The sequence below is a fragment of the Centruroides vittatus genome, unplaced genomic scaffold (genome assembly GCF_030686945.1).
Source record: "Centruroides vittatus isolate TY-2023 unplaced genomic scaffold, ASM3068694v2 scaffold_1152, whole genome shotgun sequence".
Taxonomy (NCBI): Eukaryota; Metazoa; Arthropoda; class Arachnida; order Scorpiones; family Buthidae; genus Centruroides; species Centruroides vittatus.
The window spans coordinates 707,063-729,136 of NW_027122670.1; the positions used below are offsets into that span (position 1 = coordinate 707,063).

The 22,074-nt window shown below is 31.6% G+C and overlaps 2 protein-coding genes and 1 long non-coding RNA gene across 3 annotated transcripts; all 3 read left to right on the forward strand.

Moving 5' to 3' along the window:
* Positions 1-840: 840 nt before the first annotated feature.
* Positions 841-1,943, forward strand: LOC136986614 (uncharacterized). The gene is made up of 2 exons (XR_010882502.1): positions 841-1,111; positions 1,600-1,943. It is a non-coding gene; the product is annotated as an uncharacterized lncRNA (long non-coding RNA).
* A 386-nt stretch (positions 1,944-2,329) lies between these two features.
* LOC136986559 (piggyBac transposable element-derived protein 4-like) lies at positions 2,330-4,375 on the forward strand. The gene is made up of 2 exons (XM_067284125.1): positions 2,330-2,464; positions 2,580-4,375. The coding sequence occupies exon 2, from the start codon at positions 2,581-2,583 to the stop codon at positions 4,249-4,251; it is 1,671 nt and encodes a 556-aa protein (XP_067140226.1). The 5' UTR covers positions 2,330-2,464; position 2,580; the 3' UTR covers positions 4,252-4,375.
* Positions 4,376-17,140: 12,765 nt separating this feature from the next.
* LOC136986608 (piggyBac transposable element-derived protein 4-like) lies at positions 17,141-18,672 on the forward strand. The gene is made up of 2 exons (XM_067284192.1): positions 17,141-17,229; positions 17,340-18,672. Exon 2 carries the CDS (start codon positions 17,341-17,343, stop codon positions 18,526-18,528), a length of 1,188 nt encoding a protein of 395 aa, XP_067140293.1. The 5' UTR covers positions 17,141-17,229; position 17,340; the 3' UTR covers positions 18,529-18,672.
* The last annotated feature ends 3,402 nt before the right edge of the window (positions 18,673-22,074 follow it).

A 22,074-nucleotide genomic window follows, 5' to 3' on the forward strand; every position in this document is an offset into this window, starting at 1 on the left:
TTGTTTAGTTAATTATGTTATATTCGTATTCGCGTATATTTTAATATTTTTTACGATATTTTAAAATGATTTACGAAACGTTTTATTGAAACTTATCGTATTTAATGAAAGAATTATTTATCTATTTCTAGAAGATGAGTAACTAATATATAATTTATTTTATATATAAAGCAAAGAAGGAGCATTTTTCATTATATGCAAAAGATAACATTTGAAATCAGGTTAATTTTAAAAATATTGACAAAAACAATAGCAACAAAATATCACAAAACTTCACAAATAGAAAACCCCCAATAATATATTTGAACTGTTCCACAACTGAGCAGAAACTAGACCATATGTCCACACTAAAGTATATCCTTAGGGCACTATTCAGTCTACAAATACGTAGTAAAAACAAAATTTTAGAGTTAAAAAGATCGATTGCAAATAAAATAACCTATAACTTATATCTAAATACCAACAACTGCCGAATCATATCGGGCTATTTACGGCTATTACATAAATTATAAACCAATTTGGCACTAGAGGTAGACGTTAGGCTCCATCTCATATTAACTTTAATAATTATAATTAAATTAATTAATTTAAATAATTTAGACCTACTGGAAGAAAAAATCGTAGTGACAGCGGGCCAATAGAGAGCAAGGTGCGCGATCCTTGCCATAATGCGGTTTGCGCGCCAATTTTCGTACTTGCGTTAATCAAGCCGAATAGTTTGGCCGAATATTCGGCCATTCAGCTACGCTCCTGGCCGAATATTCGGTATTCGGCTGAGGCCAAATATACTATTCGTTACATCACTACTCTGAACACGTGTCGATTCCTGAGGCGGTTTGCACATAGTCCTGATGACCGGACTATTCGATCAAGTGATCAATGCTAATTCTGTTGCAAAGACGTGCTTATGAGAGATTTAAAAAATTAAAATTTCGAAAATACTTTATATCAAGATACTGGTGAATTTTTAAAAGGTTTGATTTAAAATGGTTCATTGCTCTATGCCATTTTGTACATCAAACAAATCGAAAAAAAGATGGAACAAGTTTTCACGAATATCCCGTGGAAGAGAATTTACGTTGAAAATGGATAAAAGCTGTCAGCAGAAAAGGTAAGATATATTTAATACTCCATAATTAACCCTACGTGAGTCGAATTGGTCTCACATATCCGGCGCGATCTTTAGTTAACATTTTTTAATATTAAATATTTTTTAAAAAATCTGAAAAAATTAATATTCCTCTAACTTCATAACTCGATCAACATGATGTTAAAACTTTTTGCATAGCAACGCTTCCTTTTATTGAATTTCTCTGATATTTCAAAAACGGTAGAAAGACATTGCTAAAAATCACATGGATGTATTTGAAAAGCGCTTAATTTCAGCTTTTTAAATACAAATAAAATTAAATACATATACTCTCCCCTTAATGAGGACAAGTACGGTTTTTGCACGATCCCTAACTGCAATGAGATTAGGCTAGATTGCAGTTGCATTTTAAACTTTTGTACAATTTATCTATTTATGCATACAAATTATTTATAGGTAGCTTATACAGTAAATCTATTAGTTATACTATCTATTTTTAAAATTTACAGATGAAAACAGTTCAAAACTTTGGAAGCCAAGTGACTGGTCAGTTGTCTGCAGTACGCACTTTCTGGAATCAGATTATAAACCAGGATTGAAAAAGAGAACTGTGAACGACACATATATTCGGGAGAATCGTAGACCGCAAACTTCAAATAATAAACCGTTATCACGAAAAATAATAAAAGTGTCATCTCTATAAACATGGGGTGGCCACAACTGGTACACAGGTGGGCCAGAACTGTACAGGCATGGTGAAAACTGGTGATTTTTGTAATATTTTAAAAAAATTTAAATTTTGTTTATAAAATGTTAAAATTAATAAAAATTAATGTAATAAACTAAAAGAGAACATGTTTTTGCATTATTTTTACTGTTTCGTTGCTTTAAAAAAATGTAAGAATATAAAAATATTTTTTAAAGTTGAAAATTGTCTTAATGTGGCCAGAATAGGTACACTACATCTACCCTATTAATTATTATTGCATTAAACCGTCTAGATAATTATTGATAACATTTTTATTGTTTTAGATTGTTCTGCAGAAATCCGGGCAAAATCTTAATTAAAAAAATCAATAATTTGCTATATCCTATTTGAATTACTGTTTTATTTTACGAACATATGACAGCATGTAGCTAGGATAACTTAATCAGTGTGTGTGTTATGGTCCGTTGTGTGGCTCCATCTAGCGGGAGAAAATATTTTCGCTTGGACACAACTCAGTGGGATTTCTCCCATTTGACTAGGCTGTTCTTATTGTAGGCTGTGATCGAGAGTACGTACAGACAACGGTCGATATTTCTCCAGTTTCGTCGATAGTATACACATTTACAGTCGATATTTTCTAAATAATTTGCTTCTCTATTCATCAAGTAAGTGAATAATAATTGTAATATATTTTTCCCGGAGAATATTACCTCATTGTTTTCTTTCGAGTAATATAAAATAACAAAAATGGATTTTTAAATAATTTCCTTTTATTGACAGAATGTCCGATTCTGAATTTGAATACTCTGATTTATCAGATAGTGAAACTAATTTATCAGACAATGAATCTGACGAGAACGTCACAAGCGGTAGCGATCTAGAATATAGTGACAGTTTTGATGGAAACATCGATTCTGCAACAAAATGGTGCCAGATAAGCGCAGAAAATCCTCCCTCTCCTCCTCCGCGGTTTCCTTTTGTGGAAACTCCTGGGTGTTCTTTTACTCTAAATGATATGTTCGATCCGTTAGAATATTTCAGATTATTTTTTGATATTAATTTAATTAATATTATCGTTAAAGAAACTAACCGTTACGCGATGCAACAGCCAAAAACGTCCAGAAACGTCAAGTGGGATCCCGTTACAACAGAAGATATTTATGTTTTTCTCACAATTTGTATAATTCAGGGAATTATCCATAAACCGGAGGAGAGGATGTACTGGACCACGAATGAAATATTTCTTACGCCAATTTTTAGTAAATTGATGTCTAAAAACAGATTTGTGCAAATAAAGAAAAATTTACATTTCAGCAATAATGACAATTATGATCCGACAACCCATCCCAATCCAAAAATTAATAAAATTTGGCCAATAGTAACAAATTTAAATAAAAAATGTTCACATCTTTATGTACCAGAAAGAGATATATCAGTAGACGAGAGTCTTATGCTTTACAGGGGTCGTCTTTCGTGGAAACAGTACATTCCTCTCAAAAGATCTCGTTTCGGTGTGAAATTCTTTATGCTCTGTGAATCTGCATCTGGCTACTTGTACAATTTTATAATTTACACCGGAAGAGGTACTTGTTTAAATGAAAAGTACAAAGAAATGCCACTGACGTCCCAAATCGTGTTATCGTTAGCAGACCCGTTGTTAGGCAAAGGCTACTGTCTAACAACGGATAATTACTATACTTCCCCACAGTTAGCGGATTATCTCATATCGTGCCGAACAGATTTTTGCGGAACAGTACGTACCAACGCAAGAGATGTTCCGGATATAATTCGTAAGAAAAAATTGGAAAAGGGAGAAATAGTGGCAATGCAGAGAGGTAAAGTAATGATTTTAAAATGGCAGGATAAGAGAGCTGTTACTTTACTCTCTACATTCCACAATCTTGTAAAAGTAACAAAACAAATGCCTAATGGTAGCGTACAATCGAAGCCACAGGTTGTGTTCGACTACAACCACACAATGGGAGGTGTTGACCGTTTAGATCAACATCTCCATGATTATCCGGTGATGAGAAAAGCGGGGAAGAAGTGGTATAAAAAAATATTTTTTCATTTGGTAGATATTTGTTTGTATAATGCATTTGTGTTGTATAAGAAGAATGGTGGCGAAAGGGAAAATTTAGGTTTTAGAATGAGACTTGTTGAACGGCTAATAGAAGAGCATCACACCGAAACGAGGGTAACGAAACAAGGTCGGCCGAAAGAATCAAGTTTGCCTAGTTTGCCTAGACTTACGGAAAGACATTTTCCGGACTTTCTTCCGCCAACTGAGAAAAAAGCTGCTCCCACTAGACACTGTGCTGTATGTTGCAAAAGACGTAGGGAGAATGGGAAAAAAGTGAGGAAAGAATCACGGTATTTCTGTAAAGATTGTGGGGTTGCGTTGTGTATAATACCGTGTTTTGAAGTATACCATACTAGAGAAAATTATTAACTTCAATTTTATTTATTATATTTCATAATTATATCATGTATACTCTTACAACATTATATTTGATATTTAATTTTTATATTATGTAATTATATGCGCAATTTTATAGCATTATATTTTATTTTTATATCTTATATTTTGTAAATATTCATATTCACTTTTATAACATTATAATTGATTTCCATTTATTTTAACTTGTGATTATGTCAAATGTATTTTTGTAACATTAAATTTAGTTTCATTTTTTCTGTTTTGTCATGTTTAATGTTTTTCACCCTGTTTCCACCCGATTTAGAATCTGACTCGTGCGTAGCTTATTTACATTCTATCGGGTGTTTATGATCTCAACAAATTTGGAATAAGTCACAATATGTTGTTATGCAACCTGTTAGAAAAGAAATTTTATTATAAACACAGTCTACAGATTGGTACTGATCCAAGAACCATGCTTTAATACTGTAATTACAAACACTATTAAACTATTGAAAAATTCAACCTTCCTTAGTCAAAACTTACAGAATACAGTACAAGGATAATGTATTTTATTTCTACATTCAAAAAGTGAATTAGCGAGCAACGGTGGCTTTAGGCAGAAATTTAGTGCTGTTAGGAGTCAAATGGAAAGTTGGCCGAGTGTATACAAAACGTATATAAAACTGATGATGTAACTCGACTTCTAAATATAAACTAAGACCTTACCAAATATAATTAAATTCAGAAAAAGAAACTGTTGAGCTTTTCTTCAAAATTGCAAGATCCGTAATAAATGACAAAAAGTTATGCTTAAGACGACGTAAACTTGCACGATTAATTTTTATGTTTTATATAAAAAATTCTTTAAAAGCCTTAAAATAATTATCTATCTTTTAAAGTCTTCAATACTATAAAAATGCTCGCACTTTCACCTTTCCAAGATTATTTTTTTTTAGTATTAAAAGCTTGGTTAATGATGTTATAGGCCAGGGGTGGGCAAGCAAGAGTTCAGTGGGAGCCGAAATGTAGGTCTTGCAAAATGCATGGGAACCGCAGTTCTGTACTGTCGTGGCGGATAGTATGGGAAAGCGCGCAATTTTATTATATAATATAAAACAAATATTGAATTTTTTAAATAAACATATTTTCACAAAATTATAAAAATAAAATTGTAAAAATAATAATAAAAAACAGAAATTAACACTTTCAGCAAGAGCCGCATTTGCCCATGCCTGTTATAGGCCTAAATAAAAATTCAGAAGCTTCTGCAAAACATATTTTCTCAATTAATTTATAGGAATACATTTTTCATGTAAAATAGTTTTGAAGCTTTAAGTTATATTGTAAACTCATGCAGTATTTTAAAAAATTTAAGTCTTTTTTAATTACAAGTTTTTTTATAGACATTTTAATATTCAATATGAGTCTATGACTTAAGTTGAATGTATATAATAATAAAAACATCTTACACAACTACCAGTACTTTCGTATATATTATTTAGGCACTGCATTAAAAATAATAGGAAAAGCTTATCACCCCACTGGCTTACTCCCATAACACCAAAATTTCATAAATAAGTCATAGTTTCCATTGTTGCAATGTATATTGATGATAGATTTGACGGCATAACAAACGAAAGGGAGAAAATATTCTTTAAAGGAAAAAAGCATATCTAAGTTGATAAGTCTATAATTGATAAGTTAGAAATGGATAAGAAATCAAACGTTAGAAATGATTTTTTTAAAAACTGTTCCAATGTTAGAACAATGAAAGTTAAATAAATAAATTAATATAGTATATGCTTCAATATCCAGTTTATTAGCAATATTTATATAAAATTATCCAAAATTTTATTACGGTTGCGAATTTAATGTAAGCGGACCAACTTTCTTGTCGTATATCTTGTTTCTGCGTCTTGCAAAAAAAGTGTAGTCTGCAAATGATGTAAAAATGTAATTTTGCCGTTATAACAACTCTGTATGACATTTTCACATTCCACTTGCTAGAAATCCTCAGATTCTAAATTCGCGTCTCTTCATAAAAACCGACGATTTTAGCCTCGTCTCTTTCAAAAGACGATGATCCGGAGCAGAATCGACAATCGTGTGTTGCAAAACTCTCAAAAACAAAATTGAAGTAATGGCTTGTGAGCACTAAGATTGGCTTTACTTTACCGCTAGACCTATTACACCACCACAAGACATCAAATTAGATTTAGAAAAACACTATTTTATTTTCAGAATGCACTTCGGCGTGGAGTCCCTCATCAGCTTTTTTGCTACAAAACTAATCGGAGGTTAACAATTTTTAAAAGTACCGTAATAGACAGGAATGAAAAAAAGCTGTAGACTTACATTTAACATGTCGATTTGATGTTTTGAACATTAAAAGATTAAACACGCGATAAAACAAAAAAATTTACATAAAAAACGGTAGTGCTGATACAATAACACAATAATAAATTGAGGTACTGGTAAAACAGTAAGTAGTAAAAATATACATTGTTAAAACAAAATAATAAGCATATTCACAGTAACACGAATATAGTAACAAGATGATTCGAAGTACTGTACATTCCAGAATTGCCGTCACCCTCTCCCCTATCCACTTTCACACTTCTCCCCCTCACGTCCCCTCTGGTCAACTATGCGTACCACGATTCACGTGTAATATTTGGCCAGAATTGTTATTCATGATTTTCTCTTTGTTTTTTATTATTTCTAGTGTTCATACTATCTTCTTTTCAGCGCCGGATAAAGGGGCGGGCAAGCCGGGCGACTGCCCAGGGCGCCAAATTTTGAGGGGCGCCGATATAAAAATAAAATATTTTTTTACATTCATTATTTTTTTAGATTTTATAAATTAAAATTGATCATTTTTCATGAGACATCGATTTTTTTAGCAAGCAATAAATTGTTTTTTCTTTAATAATACCAAATAAAGGTCACAACGCTAATTATTTTATTATTGTCAACAGATATAAATAATATTACAATTATTCAAAGAAAACTATTTGTATAGTCAGAATTCATAATAACTCAAAAAAAAGATTAATAGACAAAAACAAAAATTTACTAATTAAAATAATGAAACCTAAGAATTTTTATGGCTTTTATCACACAACATTGATGCAGACAAATGCTTTTTAATCTCTAAAAAGTTTATTTTTATTTATTTTGAAAAGATAATTTGTAATCAGTATCACGTATCACAACAATCTACTCAAAAAATGGACGAGATCAAATTTATAAATTACAAATATCAACAAAATTATGAATAGTCAAAGTGATACTGGCGCCTGTCATACGCCTTAATGGTTAAATAACTTTGTCTTTCTGTAAACTTTGCATTAACAACACTTGCCGTGCTTTAAATAAATAAATTTTTTACACAGTTCTTTATTGTGTAATTTTGATTTTTTGCCTTTTTTTACTTTTTTTTTAATTTGCAGTAAATTTGTATATTCTTGTATGAAAGGGCGCCAAATTTTGTTTTGGCCGGGGCGCTCAAAACCCTAGAACCGGCCCTGCTTCTTTTATAAGTATTTTGACAGTATCCTTTACAATCTGACAGCCTTCATTATTACAGTGAGCAGCTACAGCGGAGTTATCATTATTGTATGTTATGGCAGAGATATGTTCTTTAAAACGGACCCTTAATTTCCTACTAGTTTCACCAATGTAAAATTTGGGTGTGGTACGGTCGCATTCAAATTTGTAGACAATGGTCCCATATGTTAGCTTTACTGTTAGGTACTGTACGTTTATTTTCTTATGTAAGCTGTTGTGATGTTCGGGTACCAAAATAATACCATAATTAATTTATTTATTTTTAATTGTTTCAAAAATATTCATAACGTAAGGGATTTTAAAAAACTTATAAGCTGTGTTGTCAATTGGTTGTTTGTGTGTATTAACATTTTTATTATTAATCCAGTTACTGATCATGCGCTTGCTATAACCGTTTATTAATTATGTACGTTTTTATGATGTCTTCGATTTCATTGAATATATCGGTATCATATGTGCAGCGCCGGATTAAGCCTCTAGCGGGCCCTAGACAAAATTTAAATTGGGGCCCCATTTAAATAAGTTGCATCTAAACAAATCTTATATAATGTGACATTAGTGTAGCTAGCATGGGTGACACCCGGTGCGGATATCGTGGTGTCACCCATAACTTTTTAACTTTTTTATAAAACACTATTGAATTGTAATATCTTCGCACTCGAGCAACTTGAACGCTATATTGAATATGCGATGTCGCGACGTATAAGTGTAGATTTAGAAAATAAATCATAACCATCCATACATCAGTACTACCACGAGACGCGGCCCTAGGAATATTTGTAGGTGACGCGAGAGATCTCGTGGCATACATTACTTCTGACGCGCGGGTGGCTGTTGACATTTTTTTTTTGGGGGGGATAATGGCTAGTCGGACGGAGCTTAGTAGGAATTGTTAAATACAGCATTTTCTGTCCTATCGAATTTCGATTCAAGTTTCTAAATCGAAACAGAAAAATCTTCTGCACTGAAGCCGGGCCCCTCCGGATTACGGGCCCTAGACATTTGCTTACTCGATAATCCGGCCCTGCATATGTGGTACGTTGCATAATTTTATCCAAGTACATGTAAAAGGTATTCTTTTTTATATAAGAGGGTACTTCAGATGTAAAGTGTATGACGCTGTCAATAGTACAGGGTTTTCTATATTTTTTAAAAATTGTTTTGTCTTTGAGTCTCGTAACGAGAATGTCTAAGAATGGTAACTGACAGTTGCTTTCAGTTTCTAAATCAAATTTAATGTCAGTTTCTATTTGATTTACATGTTCCAGGATTTGGTCCGCCTGTATAATGATGTCATTATATACGAGAAAACAATCGTCGACGTAACGGTTACAGTTCTATTATTCCCCTAATATTAACAATGTTATGATCAATATTGGGCATACTTAATTCAGCAAGAATTGGGCCTACTATTGAGCCCATGGGGATACCATCACATTGTCTAAAGAATATTTTTTTGGCTAACAAAATAATTATTTTCCGATACAAGAGATACCATATCTATAATCCATTGCTGACAGTTTTGGGTTTTCAATGTTGCTAAAATCCTGTTACGTTTAATGGACGGATACATACTGCGTACGTGCAAGGAAGCAATCCTGTAGGTGGGCTTGAACTTTACTGTTTTTAGCTTTTGTATAAAGCAGTCGGTGCTCTGTGTGCTGTAAGGGGATTTATCAAGGGTGTTTAGTTTTTCTTTTAAAATAAGTTCTAAATTATAAAAGATATATCCTTTTATATCTACCAGAAGTCTATACGAGACTGGAACTTTATGTGTTTTAACTCTGTAAGAAAACTTTGGTGTTCTGTTTTCACTATTTAGAATGAAATGTTTTTCTGTTTGGTTAAAAGGTTTTGTTTTTCAAGTTTAACAATTGCCCTTTTTAATTTTTTGTTAAGAAGGTCAGTCGGATTATTATGCAGTTCAATATACCTATTTTGATCCAACAATTGCTTGTAGATGCTTGCGTCTTGCTCATTATTCACAATTATTAATTTATTATCAGTTAAAAATCTTTTTAGATTCTCTATTTTCTGCCTATACTGGATTGTTTTATTTTTCCTATTTCTATTAACTTTATATTTAGACAATTCGTACTGTAATTCTTCCCTCAAGTTAACTTTTTGTTCCTGTGTTGTCTGGGATAAACAAATGATGTTTTCTAACAGCCCACCAACAGAACAGACAGCTCAATCTTTCCTATTAACAGTGTTGGGACCGTTAAAACCCAAGCCTTTGCTTAGCATTTTTCTTATATCAATCTGTATTTGGACATTACTTAAGTTGACAATTGTGCTATTCAGCCAGGTCTCTCTTTCTTGAATAGTTAGGTAATTTTGTTTTTTGACTAGTTTTTGATACTTTTTGTTAAAATAATCCTGATTATATTTTGTTAACGGTTCCTTTCTGTTAGTGTTTGAATCATTTCTTAGTTTCTTGATTTGTCTAGTAAGTTTTTTAACCCTGTATTTTTTATGGAGAATAACAGATTTCATTATTATTTTTTCTACAATAGTAGTATGGGTTCGATTCATTTTGCGGTATAAAATTTAATTTGTATAGAATTTAATGTAAAGTAATGATACATTTTGAATTATAAAAAAATAAAGACCGATACAAAATAGATTACAGTCGCGTCCTCTACCGTACCCCGAAGTGGCCTCAAAATCATCCCCTACCGTATCTAAAGTGGTCTCTCTACTGGACCTACGGTGTGTTCTTTTGTTCATATGCTTCTTTTTTTTAACAATGGCTTTGTCGAAAAATCGTACGCTCCTTTTTTTAAAACGTAAGTTTTTTCTTTATCAACAATGTTAGAAACATTGTGATATATTTCTGGGCTGTAGATAATACGATTAATTGCTAGATTTAAAAAAAAAACGCTTGACTCTTAAGATTTCACTATTTTTATTTTAAAATCCCATATAATGTTACAGATTTTCGAATTTATTTAATTTTTTCATTATATCATCAACGATCTTACTAATATCCTGAAGTATATAGATTAACAAACTGTGGGAATTTTCAGCGATAGGCTATATTTATGATGTAGTTTCTGATATTTTATAATATAACACTAGAAAAGATGGTATTTGAAATCGTGAATAAAATCTTCGTTCAGTATTTGATAGCAAGGAACTAAATCCCAGTAGAGATAATCGTTTAATTCCCTCAGAGTATCTGTTTTTAATCGTTGATATTTTAAAACTACCAGTATTTTCATATTTAATTTATCAATATATTTCTTAACAAATTATCAGAGAGAAGCTGAAATTTTGCTATTTTATCCCAATTAAGATATTTTGAAAAATTATCCATGAATTCTTAGTCTAATACTTGATGTTCAGAAATTAAATTCCATTTTGCGTGTTTAATATGTTTTTCGATGAATGTAGTAGTAAATATATAATTTTTCCATATTAATTCCCAGTTTAAATTATCTGCGAATTCGGAAATGAAGTCTCGACTTAAATCAGTTTTTTGGCTTATAATCTCCCATTTAATGTAGTTTTTGAAACGTCAGATGTTATTTTCATCCATCGGTAAACTCGAGAATTCTTCCTATTCGAGTGAGGTAATGTGTCTGTATTCTATAAAAAAAAAACTCAGTATTAGGATATAGTTTTACTTTTATATATAAACAAACATAGAATTGGTTACAACATTTTTTTAAAGTACAATAATGATTATTACAGTTAATTACTACAATTAACACAACCACATTTTATAAAATTTTTATTACATAACAGTATTGTTATCTGGTTAGTTAGTATAAAAAATTTACAATAGTATTTCTTATTCTCAGGTAATTTAAATTAAACAAAATGACATCAATGTGAAAGATTTTAACAAATATAAACAAGCTTTCAAAGCATTTGGAGGACTATACCAAATTTTAATTATGTTTGAAAAAGAAGTTTTACATTTAATAGTATGTTTTTTATCATATAATTTTAAGTATATAGAAAAATTTGTGGTTTAAGTATATAATATTGTATAACACTTTTTATGATTTAATAGTATGATATAATTTTTCTATACAAAATTATTTAGAAGAAAAAAAAATAGAAGACAAAAGAAAAGCAGAGGTTGAAGAACAAGGATGGAATGATTTAAAAAAGAAATAGAAGAAGAAAAATTAAAATTAAATAGATGGAAAAATTAACAGATGTTTTGTTAAAATTGGTAGGAAATAAAATGTAAAATGTTTGAATATTTTAATAAAATTTTTTATGTTTTAATGACTCATAAATGTATTTAAGATTTACCAAAATACATTCAAAAACTTAAAGCACTTGCATAATTCTAATAAACTTTGTTCGTTATTGAAATTCACAATTACAAATAACTAAAGTAATAACAAAATGTTAAATACATGATTAATACTTTTTCTGAAATTGGTTCAAATATTTAATAAAATTTTGTTTAAATTATACATTATAAATGCAGATGAACATGGTATCATTGTGATTAAAAATTCACAACATAATAGCAGACAATAATAATAATTACAAACTTGATTTTAATGTATTATTAGAAAAAAAATAAAGGATATTTTTTAACCATTATGATTAGCATATATTTTATTAGCAATTTTCTCTCTTGCTAATTCCATCTTGATACTCTTCTCCAAAATTCTGAGAACTGTTTTGAAAATTATCATTTATATCACAAGCATCTGAAGGTATATCATTGTATAAAATGCACAAATTATGCAATACACAGCCAGTAATAATCACTTCTGGAATCAAATCCTTTCGAAACATATGTAGATGTTTTAGCCTTCTAAATCTGCCAAATAATTGTCCAAATGCTTGTTCAATAACAATTCTAGTTGAACTAAGAATTTTATTGTAATATTTTTTAATATTGTTTAAGTTTCCATTATCACGATAAGGAGTTAATAATTTTTTGGATAATGGATATGCACTATCACCTAATAAATGATAATTTTCTGAAATCATCTCAAGATTATGTTTCAATTTTAGAAAGAGAGGACTTCTTTGGAAAACTCTGGCATCATTTGATGAGCCTGGCCAACCAGCAAAGACATCTATAAATTTTAATTTTGCATTACATATAGCCTGTAGAATGACAGAAGTGAAATTTTTTCTGTTGAAATGTGCAACCTTTTCATTTTTGGGGGCTGTAAATGGAATATGAGTTCCATCAATACAGCCTAAAACTCCAGGAAAACTGTTGCATCCTCTCAGTTCATTAAACTCTTTAACAGTTTTTTCAATTTCTCCTGTAGTCCACTGGATAACTCTCTCTGCTATTTCATTATATCCTTACAGAATGCAACAAATTCTCTGTGGACATGGCCCTGTCCAATGGCAAATCTCTCAGCAACACCTTGGAAAAGATTCTTGATTGCCAATCAACTATAAAGATTATAATGCGCAGGGGGACAAAACGGTTACCGGCCACTGCGAGAAACCTTTTCTACCCTGCACGCCTGAGCGTTGCAACGGGTAGAAAAGGCTTCTTAGTACCTTGTATATATTGTTGCTTAAGAGTAACGCTCGCATATGTTTATTCTGATTTATATACGAGAGAAAATGTGCAAAGGGATTACGTACTAAATGCATTTGCAATCCACTCGTTTATGGAGAACACAAGTAAAAAGAAATATTACTCCCTTGAGGAAGTTACTTTATGAAACAATATTGTACCTGTCATCTGGTGCTCCCGTTTTTTATACTTAATCTCTGTAAAGTGAAATGTCTTGTCTACAAGGACTATATTAATTATGTAGTATGTAGTCCTTGGTTGCTAGGAGCGTGTTCTGAATCACGTGACGGAACGCAAACGGTAAAAATATACCATGGTGGGAAAGTGAACAGGGGCATGGTACTTTGTCATCTTTTTGTTTTGTTATTCCTGAATTAAAAAAATATAAGTGAAACAGAAGGCACAGAGTTAATTTATTACAATCAAATGAATGATATCACGTATATTGACTTATCCTTGACATTCTTTCTTCATTAATAAGTTCAGGATATAAATTTTATTCCTTCATTCCTTCCTACATAAAGCAGCTTATTTAAATCATTTTGTTAAAGAAGCGATTTCTCATATTCAGAATAACTTAAGAGGATATGGATAAGCGGGATATATCCTTTCGCCTGGTTTATTTATTCTGTATAATATTTAGTTATTTACATTTTTAAAATATTATTTTAAGAATCATATGATATATTATCATAATATTATGACATGATTAAATTGAAAAAGCAGGAGGCATAGCGCTAATTAGTTTTAAATGACAAATGCTTTCATATAAATGATTGATTGATAAAATCATATTTTGTATTTTTTTTTTTAATATTACTGACATAAAGATAGAAAAGAGGAGTATTTTAAACATGTTTTTGTGTATTGATTTGAAAGAAGCATTGCATATGATCCTATCAACTAATCTTTCAAAAAACAAACTTTGTAAATTTCTTTAACTGTATTTATCATATTTTTGTTTTATATTTATATTTTTTATAAATTTTCAAGTGCCTTACATTTGATTTTAAATAGAAAAAAAATCTTATTACATGATGTAATACTTGGTTTCAGTTACATGTCATATCGCATAAAGGCTTATGATTTATAGAAAAATAACGGTAACGATGAATTTCTTCAGTAGTGAAATAATCTAAAAAATTTTATCTCATTAATTAAAAATCAATAATTTAAGAAATATCTCGGGATTTAAAATGCATGAAAAAAAGAATAATTACTAATAAACAATAATTTTATAAAAATTTATGGAAAGAGATATTCACACAAATAATTTTTATTAATAGACTTTTACTAAATTCTCATAACATACCGTAAATGCATAAAAGATAAACATGTAGACTATATCATACATATATTAATTAGACGCAATTTGGGTTAATAAATATAATGTGATTAAAAAGTTTACACAAAGTTTTAAAGCCAATAAAACAACTGGGTAGTTTCTGCACTCCCAAAACATTTATAAACAAAATATATAATCGTTATTTTAAATTTCAAGAGATTTGACAGCACTTTAGCCAGGGAATACTGCCTTAGCTGGTATGCGTCCGTCTCTCTAAATCAAGGTCTGTACAATACCTTATACCAGGGGTGGCTTTTGAGTACATAAGATCTACTTTTTATCGTAAAAATGTCTCGCGATCGACTTGTTGTCGTAGGCATAGTCTAAATGGCGAGGGGGGTGTGAAATACATACTATGTTTATACACTGTGCTTCAGTACGAGGTGCACTCCCGCGAGCTATGGGTAGATAAGGAAAATATATGTTCAAAACTATTTTTTATTTTTTAAATCATTTATTAAGTTTTCAAGATATAGGCTCATAAAGAAAATAAATTTCCAGACCCAACTTTTGATATTTGCAGTTACGAGTTCATTCCGTACAGGCGGCACCTAAAAAAATCGATTTTTCGACACTTTCAAGATAGATTTTTATTAACTTAAAATATAATTTAATTTTTTTTAATCAATTACAATGTATAAATTGTGGTACTATTTGTTCGTAAACTTGAAAAAGTGGTTATAAAACTGCACAGTACGGCTGATAATTTGATTATAAGATTTTACTTTTGCGATTTTTTTTTGGGCGAGGAAAATTTATCATGGAAGAATGATATAAGACTTTTAGACTTATTTTTTGCTAATCTATCAATAGCTCGGGGGAGTGCTCTTTGTACTAAAACACCCTGTATATCTACCTACGTAAAAAACAACGTAATTATTTAACGGGCCAAAATACTCACGTCCGGGGAATTAAAACAACATGAGTAATTATTAACAATATTTATTAATTCAAATTAGCTACTGATGAAGACAGATTTAGAATTTATTTTATTACGTTACATTAATGGGAGGACTGAGTTTGCACGTCTCTTACCAAGGAAACATAATTAGGTGTATATCCTGACAAAGATAATAATAATGATTCTTCAGTATGGGAATCAGTCCGGACAGAATGTTTAGTCTTCGTTAACTTTAAGTATGAAAATGCCAATTCACACAGGTATGTAGTTCCGAAACAGGAATAAATATATTTGCTACATTTGGTGATACTGGGATATTTTTCTCAATTGACGTATTTCCAAAAATCCAAAAATATAGAGGTCTGTTGCCGAAAACGCTCACTTATCAAGTAAATAGATAGGTAAGAAAAGCCATAATTTAATTTAAAACATAAAGAACAGGTACTTACATTTTAAACAAATGAAAAATTGAAACTCAACGTTGTCACCGTGGATAAACAATATTGATTAATAATAATAATATTGTTAATACTAAAGAAAAGAAGCTACCGCATGACAGTATCAAATAGATCTGAGCAATAACAACCGATGATTTTGCGCATGCTCACGATGAGTCTAGCGTGAGCATCGCTTTGTAACAAACATTTACGAATACGGATACGGTTACGTTACGGAGTTTATAACTCGACCCTTACGATAGCTGTTATTACAAGTTGCAATACCCAAGTTGCAACAGCACGTCAGCATCTAAAAGTAATAATAATAAATTTTAGCAGAATTAATTATTTATTTTTACTATTTATTAAATTATTACATAAAAATTATTTATACTATATATAAACATATAAAACAATTTTATATTTTCCATTTTGTGGAGTCACGTGACTAAAAATTATTTATACTACTATATATAAACGATTTTATATTTTCCATTTTGCGGAGTCACGTGACCGGAAATGACGTACGTTTTGTCGCGTGTGCTTCATATCGCTATCACGTTCGCTGAGCGACGCGCGCGCTGAGCGACGCGAGTTAGCAGGGAGACCCGCGCGCTGAGCGACGCCCGAGTTAGCAGGGCGACGCGCGCCGCGATCTCGCGCGGCCCGATTTTGGGGGGCTATATCTCGTGAAGGGGTCGCCCGTAGGGGTTGTGGTTCATTAGACATTTTTTTGATCGCACAGGGGGGTCTATCGTTTGGGGGGTTAACCCCCCCTTTCGCCCCTCCTAGAATGTTACCAGTCAAGACATCGCCAGCGATCGACCAAAATTGGCATCGCGATCGACTTGTTGGCCACCCCTGCCTTATACAGACCTTGCTCTGAATAGGGGTGTTAAGACGCCACCTAGCGACGAAATTTAGCAACACTAAACGACCCTCTTTTCGAAGCGAAAAGTTCAGAATGCGATAGCCTTTCTTATCTCGTAACCACCGCTCGTACGAAGTTGGAACGTCATTGATGACGTCAAATTGTTGACTGCAACCCTCAACACTCGCGTTGAAAATTGGAATGTCCCGTTTTTGTTCTTCTTTCGAGGATATTGCAACGAGGCTATTTCAAAGTGTACAGTACTTGGCAGTTTAGACGAGGGTAAGAACAGTTTACGGTCGATATTTCTCCACTTAAATACAGACAGTTATGGTCGATATTTTCTAAATAACTTACTTCTCTATTCAAGTAAGTAAATAATAATTATAATATATTTTTACAGAGAATATTATCTCGTTGATTTCTTTCGTGTAAACAAAGAAAAAACCGATTTTTAAATAATTTCTTTTTATTGGCAGAATGTCCGATTCCGAATATGAATGCTCTAATTTATCAGACAGTGAATCTGATGAGAGCTTCACAAGCGGCAGCGATTTAGAATATAGTGAAAATTTTGATGGAAACATCGATTCTTCAAAAGAATGGTGCCAGATAAACACAGAAAATCCGCCGCCTCCTTCTCCGCGATTTCCTTTTGTCGCAAATCCTGGGTGTTCTTTTACTCTAAATGATATGTGCGATCCGTTAGAATATTTCAGATTATTTTTTGATATTAATTTAGTTAATATTATTGTTAGAGCTACTAACCGTTACGTGATGCAACAGCCAAAAACGTCCAGAAAGCAGTGGGATCCAGTTACAACAGATGATATTTATGTATTTTTCACAATTTGTATAATTCAGGGAATTGTCCATAAACCGGAACAGAGGATGTACTGGGCCACGAACGAAATATTTCTCACCCCCATTTTTAGCAAATTGATGTCTAAAAACAGATTTATACAAATAAATAAAAATTTACATTTCAGCAGTAATGACAATTATGATCCGACAACCCATCCCAATCCGAAAATTAATAAAATTTGGCCAATAGTAACAAATTTAAATAAAAAGTTTTCAGATCTTTATGTACCAGAAAGAGATATATCAGTAGACGAAAGTCTTATGCTTTACAAGGGTCGACTTTCGTGGAAACAGTACATTCCTCTGAAACGGTCTCGTTTCGGTGTGAAATTCTTTATGCTATGTGAATCTGCATCCGGCTACTTGTACAATTTTATAATTTATACCGGAAGAGGTACTCGTTTAAATGAAAAATACCAAGAAATGCCACTAGCAACTCAAATCGTGTTATCATTAGCAGACCCGTTGTTAGGCAAAGGCTACTGTCTAACAACGGATAATTACTATACTTCCCCACATTTAGCGGATTATCTCATTACGTGCCAGACAGATTTGTGCGGAACAGTACGTACCAACAGAAAAGATGTTCCAGGTATAATTCATAACAAAAAATTAAAACAGGGAGAGATAGTGGCGATGAAGAGAGGTAAAGTAATGATTTTAAAATGGCAGGATAAGAGGCCTGTTACTTTACTCTCTACATTCCACAATCCTGTAAAAGTAAACAAAGAAAAACGTGACGGCAGTGTACAATCGATGCCACAGGTTGTGTATCGACTACAACCATACAATGGGAGGTGTTGACCTTTTAGATCAACATCTCCATGATTATCCGGTGACGAGAAAAGCGGGGAAGAAGTGGTATAAAAAAATATTTTTTCATTTGGCAGATATTTGTTTGTATAATGCATTCGTGTTGTATAGGAAAAATGGTGGCGAAAAGGGAAATTTAGCTTTTAGAATGAGACTTGTTGAACGGTTAATGGAGGAGTATCACACCGAAACGAGTGGAAATAAACAAAATCGGCCGAGATCATTAGGTACGCTTAGACTCACAGAAAGACATTTTCCGGCCTTTGTCCCGCCAACCGAGAAAAAAGCTGCTCCCACTAGACACTGTGCTGTATGCTGCAAAAGAAATAAGAAAACAGGGAAAAAATTGAGGAAAGAAACACGTATTTACTGCAAAGATTGTGACGTTGCGTTATGTGCAGTTCCGTGTTTCGGAATATACCATACTGAAGCAGAGTTTTAACTTCAATTTTATTTATTATATTCATAATTATGCCATGCATACTCTTACATTATACTTGATATTTTTTATATTATGTAATTATATTTGCAATTTTTATAGCATTATATTCTATTTTTATAACATTAAATTTATTTTCATTTTTGTTTTGTCATTTTTAATTTTTTTTCACTCGGTTTCCACCCAATGCAGAGTTTGGCTCGAGCATTGCTTATTTACGTTCTACTGGACATTGTTTATGACAAACAAATTTCGTTATTTTATACCTAATAGAAGTTTTCGTTTTGGACCTGTCTTTGGTCTTTGAACCTATAAAAGTTGTTCAAATGATCGAAAATAACGTGATATATTTGAGTATTTGCCATAACTAGAACACAAGTGGCTAGAATCCCGACTTCTCCTTAGACGTTCATGGGAATCGACCCCAGAATATCAACGAATAACCCTCTCTCAAGGTCAAACGGTTGTAAACACTACTGCATGCGTATTGTTGTGGTTTGTTTTATACGGAAGAACAGTTATATCGCTATATAATACATAATAAACGAAAAGAAGTTTTGTACCAAAGTGTTAAAAAAATGTTTAGTTATAAAATATTGCATTACAAATTATGTATTTCTGTGGTAGTTTTCCAGTAAAACGTGTTTCGGAGGTGCCATTTAAGCGCCACTTTGTAGTACATCCTGATAAAAGTAATATCAAATACTTCATTTTTACTTAAATTAATATTAATTATTAATAATAATAAAAATGGGTTTTTTCAAAGTGAATTTTAAAAATTAATCAGGCGTTAATCGACATTTATTTAAAATATGTAATTTGTAATTCTCAATTATAAAATGTTAATTTAAATGACTGAAAGCTTTTTGTTCAATTATTTAATTTTAAAATGTAAAGTATGTTTTTAAACAGAATAAATCTATTATAATAAGTCACAACATAAAATCTGACGATTTCGGTTTATATGTTTGCAACAGGACAAGTTATATTGTAAACTTATACAGTATTTTAAGAAAAATTTAAATCTTTTAATTTCAACTTTCTTTTAAAGACATTTTAATATATTTGAAGTTGAATATATACAATAATAAAAACATCCTACACTATTACCAGTACTTTCGTACTGTACATATTATTTAGGCACTGCGTTAAAAATATTAGAAAAAGCTTATCACCCCACTGGCTTACTCTATAACACCAAAATTCCATAATTCATAATTTCCATTGTTGTTATCTATATTGATGGAATAAAAAACAAAAGGGAAAAATCAATCTTTAACTGAGTTAGAAATGGATAAGAAATCAAAATTTAGAAACGATTATTTCAAATAAAACTTTTTCAATGCCAGAACAATGAAAGTTAAATAAATATAGCAGACATGGGCAAATGCGGCTCCGAGAGCCGCAAGCGGCTCTTTTTGAGTTACAAGTGGCTCTTGCTGAAAGTGTTAATTTCTGTTTTTTTATTATTTTTTACAATTTTGTGAAAATATGTTTATTAAAAAAAAATTCAATATTTGTTTTATATTATATTTATACTAGCAGATAGGCCCGGCGTTGCTCGGGCAAAAGTAACGATAGCGAAGATTAAGATTATTACGTTATGGTCAACCTTACCCGTTTTAACAGAATGCAAGAATTGGGTTCCACTGTTTCCAGACTAATTAGAGAATTTTTAGATGGGTCTAAAAATATGTTCGATTTTCCGCAAAAACGAAAAAAACTGCATCTGCATCTTGCACGTCGCTTTCTCTTAACACTTCCATTGTCGATAGAAGACTTAATCCTGGCCCTCTCACCCGTAGGGAGGAATTTCGAAAAATCCCTTCTTAGTGTGCGTCCTCGTGACGTACCCTAACTGTGTACCAAATTTCAACTTTCAACGCCTAACCATTTGGGCTCTGCGCTGATTTTTTATTATCAACTCGTCTCGATTATATATATAGATAATATAATAAAATCGCGCGCCTTACCATACTATTCACCATGACAGTACAGAAATGAGGCTCCCATGCATTTTGCAAAATCTACATTTAGGCTCCCACTGAACTCTTGCTTGCCCACCCCTGAAATATAGTATATGCTTCAATATCCAGTTTATTAGCAATATTTACATAAAATTATCCAAAATTTTATTATGGTTACGAATTTAATGTAAGCGGACCAACTTTCTTGTCGTATATCTTGTTTCTGCATCTCGCAAAAAAGTGTAGTCTGCAAATGATGTAAAAACCTACTTTTGCTGTTACAACAACTCTGTGTATTACATTTTCACATCCCACTTGCTAGAAATCCGCAGATTCTAAATTCGCGTGTCTCTTCATAAAATCTGACGATTTCGGTTTATATGTTTGCATCAGGACAAAAGACGAAATTTGTTAATATTATTGTTAATTGTTTGATTTTTATAAAAATTTATAAATATTATATTAAGACCATAAGATTATTATATTATATAATAGACTGTATTTATAAAATATCAAACTTTTTAATTTTAATCTAAAAATTTACAAAAACAGTGGGTTTGTTTATAATTTCACAACAGACTGTACTGTTCTACTTACATAACCATGTCTTAACACGTACGAATAATTAGAAATAAATAAATAGACTTAGTAAACACTAGTGTTGTGTGTTTTTTCCCAAAGACACTTGGCAAGTTTTCTATCAAATATCTTTATGGGAAAAAACACACAATACTAGTGTTTACTAAGTCCAAATTATAGAACGAGACACGGTTTCATGAAACAGATCAAATAAATAAATAGTTTTTGAAAACGCTTCATAAAAAATTAATCAACTATACATATTTATTATTAAACATATCTTCTAGTAGTGTCTTTTACAATTAATGAATTTTCAGAAGCCTGAGGAATGTTTTGTCTAAAGGTCGATTTACACACAACAGTGACGTGCCGGCACAGTGACCATTTTAAACATCGATAAATATCACACATAGCCAATCAGTTTCTTCTACGACACGTGATCTGTATTCTGTCAATCATACAAGTGTCGTACTGTACATAAAACTCTGATTGGCTATGTGTGATATTTATCGATGCTTACTGCACTGTGCCGGCACGTCACTGTTGTGTGTA